This window comes from Watersipora subatra, chromosome 10 (genome assembly GCF_963576615.1).
Source record: "Watersipora subatra chromosome 10, tzWatSuba1.1, whole genome shotgun sequence".
Taxonomy (NCBI): domain Eukaryota; kingdom Metazoa; phylum Bryozoa; class Gymnolaemata; order Cheilostomatida; family Watersiporidae; genus Watersipora; species Watersipora subatra.
The window spans coordinates 2,732,695-2,749,823 of record NC_088717.1 but is presented as its reverse complement, the minus strand read 5'-3'; the positions used below and the strand labels follow the sequence as shown (position 1 = coordinate 2,749,823).

General features: G+C 34.8%; 1 protein-coding gene across 1 annotated transcript; it reads right to left on the bottom strand.

Moving 5' to 3' along the window:
* LOC137406217 (uncharacterized) lies at positions 1 to 16,115 on the bottom strand. The gene is made up of 9 exons (XM_068092753.1): positions 15,873 to 16,115; positions 11,036 to 11,234; positions 10,468 to 10,531; positions 9,480 to 9,554; positions 6,628 to 6,743; positions 5,896 to 5,967; positions 3,916 to 4,035; positions 1,819 to 1,920; positions 1 to 443 (listed from the first exon to the last, which is right to left on the bottom strand). The coding sequence occupies exons 1-9, from the start codon at positions 16,113 to 16,115 to the stop codon at positions 220 to 222; spliced, it is 1,215 nt and encodes a 404-aa protein (XP_067948854.1). The 3' UTR covers positions 1 to 219.
* Positions 16,116 to 17,129: the final 1,014 nt, after the last annotated feature.

Below are 17,129 nucleotides of genomic sequence, written 5' to 3'. Positions count from 1 at the left end.
AATATTAGCTATATTGAATATTCTTGGCATAGCCAGCTCCTTTTTGTAAAGCTTGCCAGGACTATTCCAAAACTGCTAAAAACCTATGTAAGCTGTTTGTTTACATATGAAAAATCTTTTTATACCGGTGAACATTACAAAAAAATAAAAAATAACTTCAAACTGTAAGAAATTTGACATCAATTCATTAATGATCATTATAATTATAACATAGACATCTTAGTCTTCACTCTTGTCCTCCTCTGGTGTCTCTCTCGCTGTCTTTGCCGTAACACTTAATGTCTTGAAAAGCTTTTCTAGTTCCTCATCATAAATGTCATCATTACACAAAGTGTGAGCGTAAGATCCACCAATAAGGAAGTCCAGCCAGCCCTCCATCTTGAAGTCCTCTTGCATCCGTATCGGCACCAGTGTCTTGTTGCATTTGTCAGCAAATTCAATCTCTATCAGAACACAACAGAAAGTAAATGAAGAGTAAGTGCAAAAAGGGCTTTTAACGGAACAAAAGTTCTCTACTTTTTTAACTCAAAAGAATCAACTGATTGAAATGAGAACTTTTTTAAAATCATGGTTTTGTTAATTTTTTAAAATCAGCGTTTCTTGAAAAACAATATTGCTTTGATATAGGTGATTGGCTGCATGTGTTGTGCAATGCTACAGAAGAACCCTTGAAGTTAGAATATGCGAATTTGTTTAAAACACTTTAAAATAGAATTAATTGTGGCTGTAAATGTAACTGTAACTGGCACAGTTTCTCCTTTCTACCCTGTTTAATAAACAACATTATGATACCAAACTCTTTGCTGAAAGCAACTCAAGTGCGAAGCTTTAATAAGGTTTTCTCGACACTTAGTTTCATTCATACAAAAATAAGAAACCAGTTAGTTACTGAAAAACCTGGCTAGCAACCAGTTTTTATGTCTCGCATGATCAACTGCATTGGTCACACCCAAAGAAGAACGTACTTAAATATTTCACAGTGTCTTTAGATGTTATTTGTAGTCTGTGTTAAGCTGCCAGCAGCTCTATTCTTCCAACTTATGATGTATAAGTTGTATGACATAATTTTCTATGGCTTTTGAATGTAGGAAACATAAGGATTTGTCGAATTAAAGCATGCGAGGTGCATTAAAGCCTTAGCACCTTCTTGCTAATACTAAAAGTTGGGTTCACCAGCATTCTCATGTGCAATGCACTAGACAGACCATTGACTTAAGTAAAAAAATGAGCAAATGAGCAAAAAAATCTGATTTTCTTTCAAAAAAATCTTGATTCCGTTCAACCCCGCTGTTTGCATTGATGTGCTTTATAAATTTAACTACTACATGCCTCTCAAACTTTGGGGTACAAAAACTAGTGGTAATACAGACTGAGACCGACAACGCTAGTTTAACGTCACTAATAACCTCAGGTTTAGGTATATACAGGTTAAAACAGCTGCAGGTGGCTGCAAGTGGCTGCAGGTGGCTGCAAGTGGCAAAGAAGAGTCATACGAGCCAGAAGTGAACTAAACATGTTGCCATTACTTTATTCATTTCATGTGTTATGGATGCTTTTGTAAAAGATTAGCATATACTGCATTTGTTGTTAATATGTTGTACAATCAACTGTAAGCTTTGGTTGTATCTACATGTAGTCACACAAAGTTAAGCATAATTCAGCTGTTTGCACATGTTTCACACTTCAGCTGATTCTACCAATCTAAGATTTCAACAATAAAACCTTCAGCTACTGTGTGACCACTCATATAAAGCTACCTCACGTCGTGCATGCTGATCAATTTTATCAAAGTAGAACACGTGTTTGTAATATGTTCACCTTTCCTACAATTGATGCTCTTCTGATACTTGTCGGTCAGAACAGGAATGACCACCACTGCGTTGTTCACAGCTCTAGCCATCGACTCAAAAGTGGATGTACCTAAAACGTAGTAACTAGTTTTTGCAACAAAATAAAACTTCAGCATATCTAAATCTATAACTTCATCAGTTTGTTTTTCCAAGCTGGTTTCTTGACTCATAGTAATTCTGACCATATTGGCAGCAGTAACGATTTCTGGAAATGTGACAGTAATAGCAAACAAATACAGTTGCACAACCAAATACAGTGAAAACTCTACTTATAAAACAGTTTATTCTGTAAGCCGTTTTGTTATTAGAAAATTTTGTAAGCAAGAACGGATTTCACTCTATAAATGCCCTAATCCGTTCCAAGCCCCACAAAACTAGGACATTATAATTAATCGATATATATAAATCACAATGTATATCTGTCTGTTTGTCTGTTTGTAGTTTAGTTATAGGATAAAATTTTAGGAATAAAACTTTACTGGCACTGTATTTGAACTCAGAACCTCCAATTCTGCAGACAGACATTTATCAAATACACTACGTCGTGGAACTGGCTACTATTCTGGAACTGCAATTCTTCATGGCTTCACTTTCAATCCTGCATCTCGTGTTATGCATGAAGCCATATCAGAAGAAAAATATGCGCCCATACGTGAAGAAAAATGCTTAAACTCAAATGGCCAACAAGACTATTGCAATTAGAGTAGATCTGTCGTAAGCACTGCAGCCGGTACAGTATGAATTACACAGAAATAAACACGGTACACAGAACTAAACAGAACACCTCGAGTCAAAAGTTAGAATGGTAAATGTTGTATATGTTGATTAAAATAAATTTTCTGTGCAAAACTTCCTTATTACACATGCAACGCCAGGCATTCATCTAGTATTGATATAAATTAAAATTATAGGTTAAAACCAGTAACAAATACATGTTAGAATTACATTACTGCATAATAAATAAAACCAAAACACATAAAAAGAAGACAGTATAAAGAGTTGACCTTCTGTTATTAGCAGAGAGAGCATATTTATACAGGACGAGGGTCTTGCAAGAACTAAGGCGGGTAGGTGAGAAAATGGGAATATCAGGAGGAAAAGGTTTGAGAACAAGATTGAATGCCATGAGACTGGAAAATAATTGGATAGAGGAGCTTGAGAGTGGTTATAGACCGACGAGATTGATAGCCAATACTAATACAACAGACATCATCACAGATAATCAATAAGTCATATTCGTACTTTCATGGCACATTACAAAAAAAAACAGAGAAATAGCAAATAAAAACTATGAACTGTATCCTTTTTACCTTTAGTGTTGGCCGACAAGGGAAGAAAGAAGAAACTGGAAGCCACCCAATGGCAAAGTAGAACTCAAACGGGCCAGCAGTGCGTTGTTAATTTTTTTGTATTTAGAAGCATCTTTCGTTATTCAAGGTATTGTTTTCACTAAAAGGCGTTTCATAACTTCAAAAGTTCATATTCACTGTTATTTGTTAGCGGATGCTCTACTGTAATTCTAGAGTTTGTAAAAATTCTACAGCCAGCCACTAATAGTCTCTCCACACGCAAGCAGTTGCAAAATGTCCAGAAGCAGGTTATCTAGACAAAAAAATATCGAGTGAAATGTAACTAGCATAGTTTTTAAGATATTAGGCTATCCCATTTCAAAAATTACAGAGGATTACTTGATGTTATATTTTTTAAATAAATTATTAGTGTAGTGAGCTACTCCCACAGATTGCTTGTAAACATTTAGAAAATTTAATATACTGTAGAGCTAGACATTCTCAGAGCTACTCATACAGGTCATCTAATAGCTGAGAAACATTAAGATGGTTTATTTTTAACGGAACTCAAGGATTTGTAAGTAGAAAAATACCAAGAATATATGACAATAGCACAGCCTACAGAGTACTCGGAAAGACTTGTTTCAAAATGTTATTAAAATGTAGCGTACAACATGGTGAATACACATCAAATGCTGAATGATATTGAAGCGCTTGTATTGGATGACACCTAGGTAATATCCAGTACTATCTAATAAAGATGAATAGAGGCTGACCTTTGTGCATTTGCTCAACATCAATCCATACTCTGTAACCAGCTTCTCCCAGTTTCTCTCGAAACTCGAGTATCTCTGGTTTAACATCCCACTGATAGCTGATCATGATGTGGGGCAAAACTGCAATTATAGGATACATGGTTCACTGTCCATTGCAGCTGTTATGATCAGCATTAGTTGCTATGATATGAGATCAGCTCTAAGAAAGACAACTCCTGTATTTTGTCTAACAGTTCAAGTGTAGAGTCTTTTTAACATCTGCTAGCTAAAGATATGGATTGAAAAGCCATGAAACTGACAATTGCATAAAAGAAATTGATAATTTAACTTATCTTACAGCATTTATTTATGTTTTCAATTCAAATTTTAAAAAACCCGTATCTAAAAAACTAAATTAAAATAAGTTTCCATTGAAATTTATATATAAGCAATACATGAAGCTGTTTGCCTACGCATAACATGTGTTAGTAAACAGTATTGAAACAATAAAGCTTTGGGCCTTATTATTATCGATGGTTTTGTCTTGTGCAAAATTGCTTTGACATGTTGATTGCACTTACGCTGTTAATCGATCAGGTGTAGGAGCTCTCCAAACTAACTACATATTATAAAAAGATATTTTGTTCATATTTGATTGCCAAGATTTTTCTCACAGTATTTTTTATAGAGCAACAATAACCAGCACAGATTCTTGTGACTAAAACTTTCCTTAAAAACTACTTTAAAATATATATTCATGAACAAGTGACATATACGAATTAAAGGTTGACTTGCAACAAAATTCACATTACGGTTATTTGGTATCAAAAGATTCACCATGTCTTACTCTGCTGTGTAGTAAGTGCAAAATATGTGGAAATGTGATTACAAGCTCTTAAAAGCTCAAAAACGAACAGTTAATCGCCGCTATCACAAAAACGCCGTAGGTTGGAATCAGTTTATTTCTCTGAAGTACTCAAACAGTTTGGTTATTTTTTTGACACGTGATGTTATCACGTGAATTGAAAGGCCAATAAAAGGCTCAATATAAAACTTTTCGTAGCACTAGTTTATGACAAACACTTCGGGTTTTACCGAAAAGCTCGTATCAAATATAGATGCTCGCAACTTTACAGCTTTGTTTCAGTTGGGTCTAATCGTCTATTCGTAATCTGATCATGTGGCCCATACTTCCTGCCAAACAGCGCGAATAGTTTCTGCAGCATTTTTCGACTATCACAAGTGACCAACAGGCTTGTCATGTTTATCAGAGGATGGTATGCACTCTTTCGAGCTAAGATTAAAAAATTAACCAATTTTTACGGTAGGTTTTGAGATATCAGTGCTAAAATGGCAGCATTACAATGATGATTGGAAAAAAAGGCACGTAAGGACAATAGACATGGTTTTATTGAATGCGTAAAGTATTTTTGTGAAACTATTTTGACGAATCAAGTTGCATGACAGTGTAAACAGAAGTCATCTCGTTCATCTATGTCCCATTTGAGCCGTTTTGGAAAGAGATTCTAGTCTACGGCAGTTTCGTGATGGCGGCGATTAACTGCTCGTTTTTGAGCTTTTAAGAGCTTGTAATCACATTTCCACATATTTTGCACCTACAACACAGCAGAGTAAGACATGGTAAATCTTTTGATACCAAATAACTGTAATGTGAATTTTGTTGCAAGTCAACCTTTAAACAACTATGATTGGAATAGATTGAAATTTAGCATAAACATTAATTTTTAATTGGTATTAAGATAGTGAGCATTGATTTATTGTTTTTATTTAATTTCATGGTGATAGAGAACTAGGATATTATACAAATATAATACTCACATGTTTTAGCAATAGAAAGCTATGTATGCAAGCTTTGATTTTGGATAATTCTTTCTAATGTTTTTTAACTTTACTTGTTACAATTGAAAGATATTCTGTTTTAATTTATTTAAACTTGCTTCTTTGTATCATTTAAATTAGTTTTATAAAGTATGTTCTTACCAGGCTTCAAGTCATCAGCCTTGACTTTATTTTCCGCTTTTGGTTTAATCGGAGCAGGTGTCAGGTCCATACCTGAAACACGTCACAACTAAAGTTTAATATCCGGCTAGCATATGATGTATAATTGTTTGGTATATGAGTTGTATGCATGTGTACAATTATATATATAGTTATATATATATGTTACATATGTATTATACATATAACTATAATATATAACTATAAATAAATATATATGTAACACCAGGAGTTGTATATATACTAGATAAATGCCCAGCGTTGCCCAGGTAATAAAATAATTACTCAATAAATTTGAGTAACTTACCTAAAAAGCTAGTAACTTAAGCTAGTCTAAATCTTTACTATAGTAAGAGCCGTATATGAAGCCAGCTTAATGATCATTACTCGCAATGATCAAGTATGCTCGTTAATAATCAATCGTATTTTTGCAAACACTTTAAGTATTGCAGTATTTGAACCAAATATGTGGACAATTATTCATCACTAGGGCAGTTTGACACGTAACTTAGTGGGTTGGTGTGCCTGCCTGTAGATCTGAGGATTCAAGTTCACATCCAGCGTGTTGCTAAAAGGTTATTACTATGTTTGGCTGCACGACAGACTAATAGATCAGCAGGCAAGTAACAAACACAGAGATCTTTATCTATAGATGCGTACATATACAGCCTATGCTCATACATAATACAGTATATAAGAGGCTGACGGTCTTACCAGGAGACCAACCAGCATTTGTTGAATATGCTCTAGTAGCTGGACTCGAGTATTGTGTCACTTGAGGTTGGGGAATTGGTTTTTGGACCCGAGTCGGTTCATCAGATACTCTTGCCCTGCCATAAAATTATCCAATGTAACTAAAGAATAAACGCCATGAATGATTGTTTGCGGTTATCTGTACTTTTACGCTGAGAGTCCCGTGCACTGTGAGTGATCAGGTGGATATAGGTGATATAGGTGGATATATAGAATATAGGTGGATCAGGTGGATACAGTTGGTCTGCCATGCAGCAAGGTGGTTGAGAGCTACAGTGGGTAGTGTGTCTACAACTATCAACTGAATATTCCAGAAAATCTACACGGAAGCTAAGCTGAATATTTAAGTTTGAATCCCGCGCGATGCATTTTTTTCCTACTCATCAAGTGTGGCTTTGGACAGTCAGATAGACAGACATGGCTCTAATTATAGTAATCATTATTATAGTAAAGATCACCAGTGAACACAGAATTTTGGCTAATGCTCAATGGTCTGCAGTTTGTAAAAATTTAAATTTTCTGCCCTCTGCTACAAATATATTGCTATATTGTTGTCACACGGCAACTTTGACTTTTGACCAACTTTGAACTTCAACTTTGACCATAAGCCCTTGGCTGTAGGACTGGTATTAAATATACTTGCAGTCAGGGCAGCGACATTGATAGCACAAACTGTCGATGTTCTGACCACATTCTAAGCAGCGTAACAGTCGTAGGCCATGTCAGTTTGTTTATTAGCGATGTTACTTTTTTCTATATGTAACATGTGACATAAATCAAAAAGACCTCATCATTTCGTAGATTCCAAACATTTATTTTGGACTGTCTAAAATTATTCATTCTCAATGATTTAGTCAAACTTCTTAAATTTGTAGTTGGACAACTCCTTAGGATTTAATTAACATGTTTTAGTGTTTGTCTAATTTAACTATATTTCTAAACCTGAATAACTAACTGATAACAAAAGTTTAATATATGCACAAACTACCTTTTGATATAAAAAGGGATAAGTCTACGTTTAAGTCTAATAAAGCAACCTTTACTATAATAAGGGCCATGTCTGTCTGTTTGTCTGTTTGTCTGTCCATCCGTCGGTCCAAAGCTACGCTGATAGTGTTGTGAAAAAATTGCCTCACTTGGGAATCAAACTCAGATATTCAGCTACAGAGCCAAAAGCACCACCACTGCTCCACTCAATCAACTTTTAGCAACTAAAAATACTTGTTCACCTACTTATTACACTGACGATCTCTTAAGGTAGGCAGGTCTGCCAGCGTATGACTACATGTAGTTATGGTTACATAGCGACATCATAACAGATCAGTCGACTTTAGTGAGAAAAGCTCAATATTTTAATAAGACTTCTGATGGTTTTTAAATCAGGATAGTAAGCATTACAAAAAGGCAGATTAGTCATGAAAAAATCAAGCGCGTGTCGCAAAATTTCTGAAACTTCAATTAATTCTCTGTATTGATTCTAATTAATGAAAAGATGCTTGTTTTAGAGTTATGATATCAAATCTCTATTTATATCTTTGTTTACAACTAATTTTAGTTTAAAAATCGAAAACAAAGTTTTTGCAGCATTTAAATACTATCTAACAAGCAAAAACTCTCTATTTTCCAATATGGCCACCAGTGTCTCCACCAGTGACAAGAATGCTTATTTATTATTATTATCATTATTGTTATTGTTATTGTTATTTTAATTCGATAAAGATATACATGTTGCTGATTGCTGAGGGATATTTTAGCCAGAAGATCCCGAGAGTGACAAATGCTTCTAGCAGTATCAGTTATAAGTTGATATTGTTAAGATGTTAGCTGCTTTAGCTTGCAAGTAAGATGCAAATAATTTTTATTTCAAGTTTTTGTATAGTATTTAAAACAAACCCAGTCTACTAGTAGTTGGTGTTTGATGAACAGAAAGTTTAGTTGCAATTCTATTATTTGTGACAACTACATGTAGTATTTTTTTAAATAATTATATTTTGCTATATTGTGAATGCCTGAAATTCAGCTTGGCAGATTAGATATGTCACAAACAATTGAAATTGGGTCAATAATCCTTTTTTGATTTATGGGCAAAATAGGCAAAATTCGTTTTAGATACATGTACATATATATATATATATATATATATATATATATATATATATATCAAAAAATGATGTTTTATATATATCAACAACATACATGTATATATACATACATGTATATAGAATTCATGATACAATAATAGCTTTGTTGATATTGTTTACACCCTAGTAATATTAACAAAGCTATTATTGTGTCATAAACAAAGTTTTCTGGGATGAGAATATATCTACATTAGTTTTACAGACAAAGATCCGTGCCAACTACACCCAGAATATTTGTATTTTTCTACCCTCACATATTACAAACGTTGTTGTCTATCCCGTGACGCCATCAAACTACATGCACCATCATATGTTTCAGTTTATGAACTTTCTATCACTACAACCTTCGATTCACTATCCCGACTCCTCCACAATACTATCAGATTACCAACTTTTAAAATACTGTTTGATTATCAACTTTTAAAACAATTTTGTTCAACTCACCCAATAATTCCTAATTTCTGTTTTCTCATTTCTGTTTCGGCATGTAATGAAAAACATCATTTTGTTGATGACTAATGCCTATAAAAAGCTATACATGCAAACATAAGTTGATTATAATGAAATGTGACAAAGCTATCAACTAGCTCATAACTGATTAGCATACCCTAATGATAGTACTTACCTTTACCGTGTCTTAGATTGATTTTGAACTTATATTTCAGTATTTACCTTGAAGAGAAGTCATTGCTTGACGAGGACATGCATTTTTTGATTCCGACCCCTATAAGTGGGAAGATAACGATCCTAAAAATAATAGCGACCAGTTTACCTCATGGTTAAAGAGAAACTTACGCAACATTTATGTAGGTTTTATCGGAATGCAGTAGCACTTTTTTATCATTTGCGATTGTTTTTGATGTTTGAGGTGATCTGACTGCCAAAAAGTTTCAAGATTAAAATTGACAGAATTTGATCGCGATTGAATCTCTCAGATCAATGAAAAGCGCGATTATGATGTCTGCGAACTGACGAAGAGACCAACAGAATATAAATCTGTAATGCTGCAACTTGAACGCAATAGCCGATACCAATTAGAGCAACGATATAGACTGTTGACATTATTTGTACCGTTATTATTTTCCTTTCACCATTTTAACCGCGATCGTCTTCTCGATTTTAATCTAGAAACATCCGGACAGTCGGACCACTTCAAAAATTTAAAACAATTTTGAATGATAAAAAATACTGATACTCTCTAATAAAACATACATAAAGTTTGTATAAGTCCATCTTTAAAGACATTTACTAAAAAAATCAATGCTTAATTTTGTTGATCAGCTAAACACATATCACGAAATATTTGACTCTGCCAGCAATTATTTCAGAAAGTCATCTGATTATTTGCAACAAGATGATGAAATTCTAGTCAATAGAATAAAACTTAAATCAGATAATATTTTCTCATACAAAGATTTACTCAGACTGATAAAAATTGGTAAAAAAAGCATTTTTTGTGATGATATTCACACTAGCAAAGGTGTAGCCTGACAACATTTTTCTAAGGCTGCCAAAAACCTAAACATTCAGAGCTAGGTACTTTCATGTATATCTATAATTAACTAAAATATTCCTTGATTTTTCTCATACTAGAATACAACAAAATATGTATTAAGCCAAGAAGAGGCAGCCTTGGTAGTGATAAGGTGGTAGAACTTACGCGGCACCAACAGCGATGAGGATAATGTAGGTCGTGTCTAGTACTGGAGCTTTAGTTGCAGCAGCTGGAAACAGAATTTGAGCAACATACATGTAGATCTAACTAGACAACAGAGACTCACAATAAAATAATCATATCAGAATACCCACCTTAAAGATGATCTTACAGAAAATGTGGACAAGAATAGCGATGTATACGATAGAGAGCCAAGCAGCCTCGCGAATTTGTACACTATTTTGGGCAAGTCTGCACGCATATTGTTTTTCTGAGCAGTTTAAACGCGATCAAGTTTTTTTGATTTTAATTTTGAAAAGTCCTGGCCACCAGATCACCTCAAATATCAAAAACAAGCGAAAATGATAGAAAAATACTAATACTTTCTAATAAAATCCATTAATACTTTGTGTGAGTTCATCTTTGACAAAAATTGTCAAATTAAGTAGCTAACATATTGATAACATATTGATAACATATTGATGGCTAGGTTTTCTCTTGAGTGGCAGTTTGTTACAAAGTCTTAAATCAGCTCAGAAATAAACATCATGAGATTTTATTAGTAAATTGTTACTTGTTGTGGATTCAGAAGATTCAGAAGCTGAAGTTGGAGGATCTTGTGTTGACCAAGTGAGTGAGAAACCTGTTCCTCCTCCAAAAGAGGATGTATGGAAGATTATTTTGGCCTTATGAGAAGTTCCTATAATGCTATCCGTCTGTGTTCCACAAAGATGGTCTCCCCATACATCTGATGCATCCTCGTAGTTTTCTATCTGAAAAACAGATACTATCTGAGAGAGTCTAGCAGAGCTCTGTATCAGCACTTTTCTTTCTCTTTTTCTAAAACAATATGAAGACTTCATCATCAGCCAGTTATCCTTTTTCGTAAGACTTGTCTTCTCTCTCTTTCAAGGATAATCACAGTATTGAATGCGTTTTAGACTGTGAGCTCTGTCATAATCAGCAGATTGCAGCGGGTGGTTGAGGTACAGCCCATTTATTTTATTAATTGTTTTTCAATCATAAATAATCTGTTAAAGATAATAAGTCGTGGTCTTGGTTTTCAGCTGTTAATCCTCTATGCTGCTTTAGCATTGTCAGAGTATTGTGGCTAGAGCTTCATGATATGGCAATGTATTTGTTCGGTTGCGGTCTTTGGGTAAATGATTTAAAAACAGCCACCATTTAAAAAGATATTGCTAATCGTATGAACAATATAATTGTGTAATGGCGATATATCTCACACATGACAATTTTCAGAGTAAATGATACTGGAACTAAAACGCACAGGCTTTATAGTCTTATAATACGCTCATTCCGTGACTTTCCACACACACAGACATTAATGAAACAAATGTTTCTAATTATCACAAACGCAAAATAGTTTCATAAATTAAAATTTACAAAAACATCGACAAAGAATTGCAAGTTTTTTTACCTACTAATAATATTGTGAATCGTTTATTTGCGATATTGAATCGTCTGGTGTATTTTGGAAATCGTGAAGCTCTAATTGTGGCTCATGTACAACTCATCTTTACAGCATAGACAAACTTAAGGAAACTAGTACTTCGTATACTTAAATTTGGTATAAGGTATACCTTATAATACTATGGTTACCTAGAGATACTGTTGTTACTTAGTAATACTGTGGTTACTTAGGGATACTGCTGCTACCTAGTGATACTGCTGTTTTTACCTAACATTGATTTTGTTACATGGGGATGATGTTACATGATACTATGGCTACCTTGATATACTGTTGATATCTAGGGGTACTGTTATTATTTAGCATTAGCGTTGTTACCTAGAAATACTGATGTTACCAGACATTACTGTTGTGAACACTGTTGTTACCAAACTTTGTTGTTGTTACATAGGATTACTGTTGTTACCTAGAGATACTGATGTTACCGAGTATGAATATTTTTGCAATGCTTGTTCTTACAACTTGGCAAACTTTAAAGGTTGACTTGCAACAAAATTCACATTACCGTTATTTTATATGAAAAGATTCACCATGTCTTACTCTGTTGTGTTGTAGATGCAAAATATGTGGGAAGGTGATTACAAGCTCCTAAAAGCTCAAAAACGAACAGAAAATCGCAGCCACACGAGACCGCCGTAGTTTGGATTCCCTTTCCAAAATGGCTCAAATGTGATGTAGTTGTGAGAGATGGTTTCTGTTTACACTTTCTTGCAACCCTATTCATCGAAATATTTTTACAAATATACTTCACGCATTCAATAAAACTATGTCTATTGTTCTTACGCGTCTGTTTTATCGTCATCGTAATGCTGTCACTTTTAGCAGTGACATCTTATAACTTACCGTAAAAATTCATTTAATTTTTTAGCCTTAGCTTGAAGGAGTACATATCATTGTCTGATAATCATGACGAGCCTGTTGGTCACTTGTGATAATCGAAAAGTGCTGTAGAAATTATTTGCGAAGTATTGGGTCACATGACCAGAGAACGACTTGACGATTGAATAATGCCGAAAGAAAACTGTAAAGTAGCGATCATCTATCTTTAATTTGGGGACTTCGGTAAAACCCGAAGTGTTTGTCATAAGCTATTGCTATGAGATGTTTTATTGTGAGCTTTTTATTGGCCTTTCAAAACACGTGAGAACATCACGTGACAAGAAGATAACCAAACTGTAATGAACATGTCAGAGAAATAAAGAGATTCCAATCTACGGCGGCTTTTCGTTTTTGAGCTTTTAAGAGCTTGTAATCACATTTCCACATATTTGACACTTTCAACACAACAGAGTAAGACTTGGTGAATCTTTTGATACCAAATACCTGTAATGTGAATTTTGTTGCAAGTCAACCTTTAAACAAAGTTTAGACAATTTGAAAGTTTCTTTTTACATTTCATGCTTGTAATAACATGGCAAAATAATTATTCACAAAATTTCTTTCGCGTATCAACTAGCATCCACAATTCTGAGATCTAATTACAATTCATGGGAAATTCCATTTTTCTTTTGTTGGAGTTGTCCGTTCACTTTGAATGCATCACACTTAGTGGCCCCTGTCAACAGCTGGTAAAACACTAGTGAGAAAATGTGGTTTCCTTGATCTTAAGATTAATAAAAATAGCACGAATTAATTGTGGGATATATTATGTGTATATACAAGGCTTTCAAGTAATTAGCCAATAATACTAAAGCTGGCTTTCACAGAAAGCCAGTTTTGCAGTGTGTGGCTTTCACAGAAAGCCAGGGCATCCATCAGCAGACTCGCGATATATGGGGTGAATAGGTCCCCAGCTAGTAATGCGTCAGTAGAGCAAGTGAGATGAACTATCGAGTTGCTGCGCCTTTTGCTTTTGCTGACAAGAAACCTTTATTGTATGGTGATCTAGGCATGAGGGACCATTGTGTAGCAACGAAGGCTGCCGAGTCATCATTGAATTGCTCGAGGTGTTGGCAGTAGGGACAGTCGTGAGATTTGTTGCAGCGTTTTGCAGTGTCGACATGTAACGCCGTGCAATCTTTGCAGCTTGATGCTGGGTAACAACTTTTGTTGTTTTGCTTACAATAATAACTGACTATTCATACGCTTTTGTTCAATCATTGTCATGCTCTACCTATGCTAAGAACATATGAACAGACCTCATTCTTAAAGCCAGTTATTGTTGCTTATAGTATAAACACAACAAATTGTAATGTGCTCAATTCTCTGTTTTAGGAAATTTTAAACACTATGTTTGTCTAACTATTCAAATCGTACTACCAGCTATAGAAACCTATGACATTTATTTCTATTCAAAGTAAAACTTTTCTTTGATGAAACAATAGTTAACGTTTATCGCCCAAAGTCAAGACTAAATTTTTACTGTACAAAAAATCGGGTTCATCCATCTATCTAGAGCCGTGCTTCGAGCGTTAGGAAAAAATGCATTGCAAGATAATCAAACTGGGCTTACATTCAGGTTGGCAGCTAAGCGAAATACTGACTGCATCACTCTAACACTTTGCTGTGTTGTGGAATAATTGCACACATACTTGTTACACACCGATCATTCACGGCACACAGAACTGCCAGTGTACTAGTATAATCAATACTTGGTAAACATTTCATTGTTTGACATCTCAAGGCCACAGCTAACATCAATTACACTGAAGAGATCTGTTTCATAGCTTATAAAGAACCAACTGCAGTGTTTGCTTAGTTAAGGCTAAAGTTGTGTGATTGTTTCGAAGCGCTCAAGTTTTCTATTTTTAAGTTTTTGAATCTTCTATTAAAATGCATAGCAATTAGGACAATAAAAATAAAAATATTATTCTTTATTCTAACCTTGTTTCCAATCTGTCAAGCAAAGGGCTGCAGGGCTAGTGTGTAGCATTCTAAAGCTATCACACCACAAGCAGTGGTCATAAGGCTAGTTAGTATCTTACAAGTCAAAATACAAATACAAGGTATAGAGTGTACTTCCATGGCTGGGCTATCAACCTAGTGTTATCGTGTCATACGTAGCAGATCTAAGGCTAATGTGCCAATTACAACAGGGATGAAGTTTTGAAGGCGCTTGCAGTGTGTGCACCATATAGGGTGTACTTGTACATGAAGTGTACAAGTGTACAAAGAAGTGTAAACTTGTACCGAAAGTACATGCAGTGTGCACACCACATATGGTGTATTTGTGGTTAAAGAGTTTAACACTTTCAAACCTGGACCCGAGGTAATTTGAGAGTTGTCTTCGACCTGATACTTCACCTGAGTAAACTCGGTTTCGTAGTTTCGATTAGTTTTTTAGTACTTCTGGTTTACGTTTATAAAACTTTGGTCGCTGTGTAGTATACGGTTTCAGTGTAATTCCGACGTTTCAAGGTGAATGGACATAGTACATGAGACATCGCGGAAATACCGAGGGATCTTCTAACCGACCGAGAAATAAGAAATGGCTGCCAACAAGATATTGGTTTCTAATGACATATTGATTAAAATTCTTAGTTATGAAAAATCAAAACTAGACAAAACTAGAAAGCTTTGTCCTCAGTAACAGAGCTTCACATAAAACATTAGTTTTGTTATTCATATAAAATACGCACACTCTATCAGACTCGGTGTTCATCAACCATTATGTTACTTATGTTTCCTTTAACACATTAAATCTTTGAAAGATCATGAAAAAATTAATTTATTATATTTGATTTCAGTTTTTTATTGAGTTTTAAAAGCTCGAAGATTCAAAGGAATGTTCAGTTCAGAAGGAATTGTGCTCTCCTACATGCTTTCACAGTTGATAAAAAGTTGTTAATATGGTCTAGAATCAGAGGAAATGCTTGTATATACAAAGTTAGGCTTCCAAATGGTAACAGAAATACATTTATGCTGTTGTGATAAGACAAGAGTTGCATGCCATTGCTGCCACAAGACAGCATAGTTCACTCACCTTCAAATAATCTGCCTGCTGACATGTAAGGCTGTCATTCTTGTATATATCCATATTGTTGATGTTTAATACAATAACTTTTGCACTGCTAGGTGTTACGAGATTCCATTCGCAGTCGAGATCAGGGCTGTAGTTGGTAGAGCCATCGTATCCATCAGAAGTCAGTGTTCCACTGCTGCGACTGTCATAAGTTGGTGTTGAGCAATCTTCAAAATTATTTGGCACCTTCAGTACCTCCAGCATATACTATATAAACACTTATAACCCATTAGCATAATTGCAACTGTCACAAAACTCATAACATTATGGTTACAATGACTTCCAGCATAGTATGATAACTCTTGAAAGCATACTTAAAAACAAAAACTTGCGGGAAATTCTAAGCAGTTTTTGCTCAGTCTGCTGTTGATGAATGAGTTAGCGCTTGTAAGGTTGGCATGATCTGAGGCTAGACTAACTGATGCTCGCTGCCACTCAGCTGCCTCTTGCAAGACTTTATTTAACAACTTTTTTAACAACCACATGGTTTGACAGATGGTTTAAATTGTAAACCTTTGATAAAACTATAGCAGTCTATTTTAGTCTACAAAGTTTGGTTGGTGAGAGACAAGAGGTAGGCAACTCTTATTTGAGGTTTCCACAAACTTAATGTCAAGTAAACGCTGCCAAACAATGGAGCTACTAGAGGCCAAAGGTTTTAACCCAAAAATTAAATCGTTGTCATTGTATAACACCTTTGGTTACGGTTAGTTCTATTGGTCTTTTATTTTGACTTATAGAAAAAAAACAGAGTAAGATGAAATACAACATTTGAAATCACGCTGAAGACCTTTTGTCCAATCTTTATGACTTCAAGATGAGATAAAAAGCATTTCTTTTTATTAGTATTTTAGTGAAACTGTGTCATGGGACTCCCACAGTGCTAAAGGGTCCTCATCTCGTGCAACTCCTATTTACATCAAGCGCATGCAAACTGCGTTCGTAAAATCCAAAGTTTGCTTAAGTATAGACGTAATGCTAGTTTCGTCTGACATTGTCTGTTGCCACTGCTATGTATTATTCTGAACATTTCTTTTTATGATATTTTATTTCTTTCTTGAAACCGAGAGTGGTTCTGCACATCACAGATCCAACTTGTAGGTACAAAGGTACGAACAACAAGGTGATTCAAGACATATTCCATATTTACCTGCATGCGCTCTTCTTTGTAGTAGGGCACAGATCTACAATATTAGGTGTAGCAGTGAGTAACTTGGC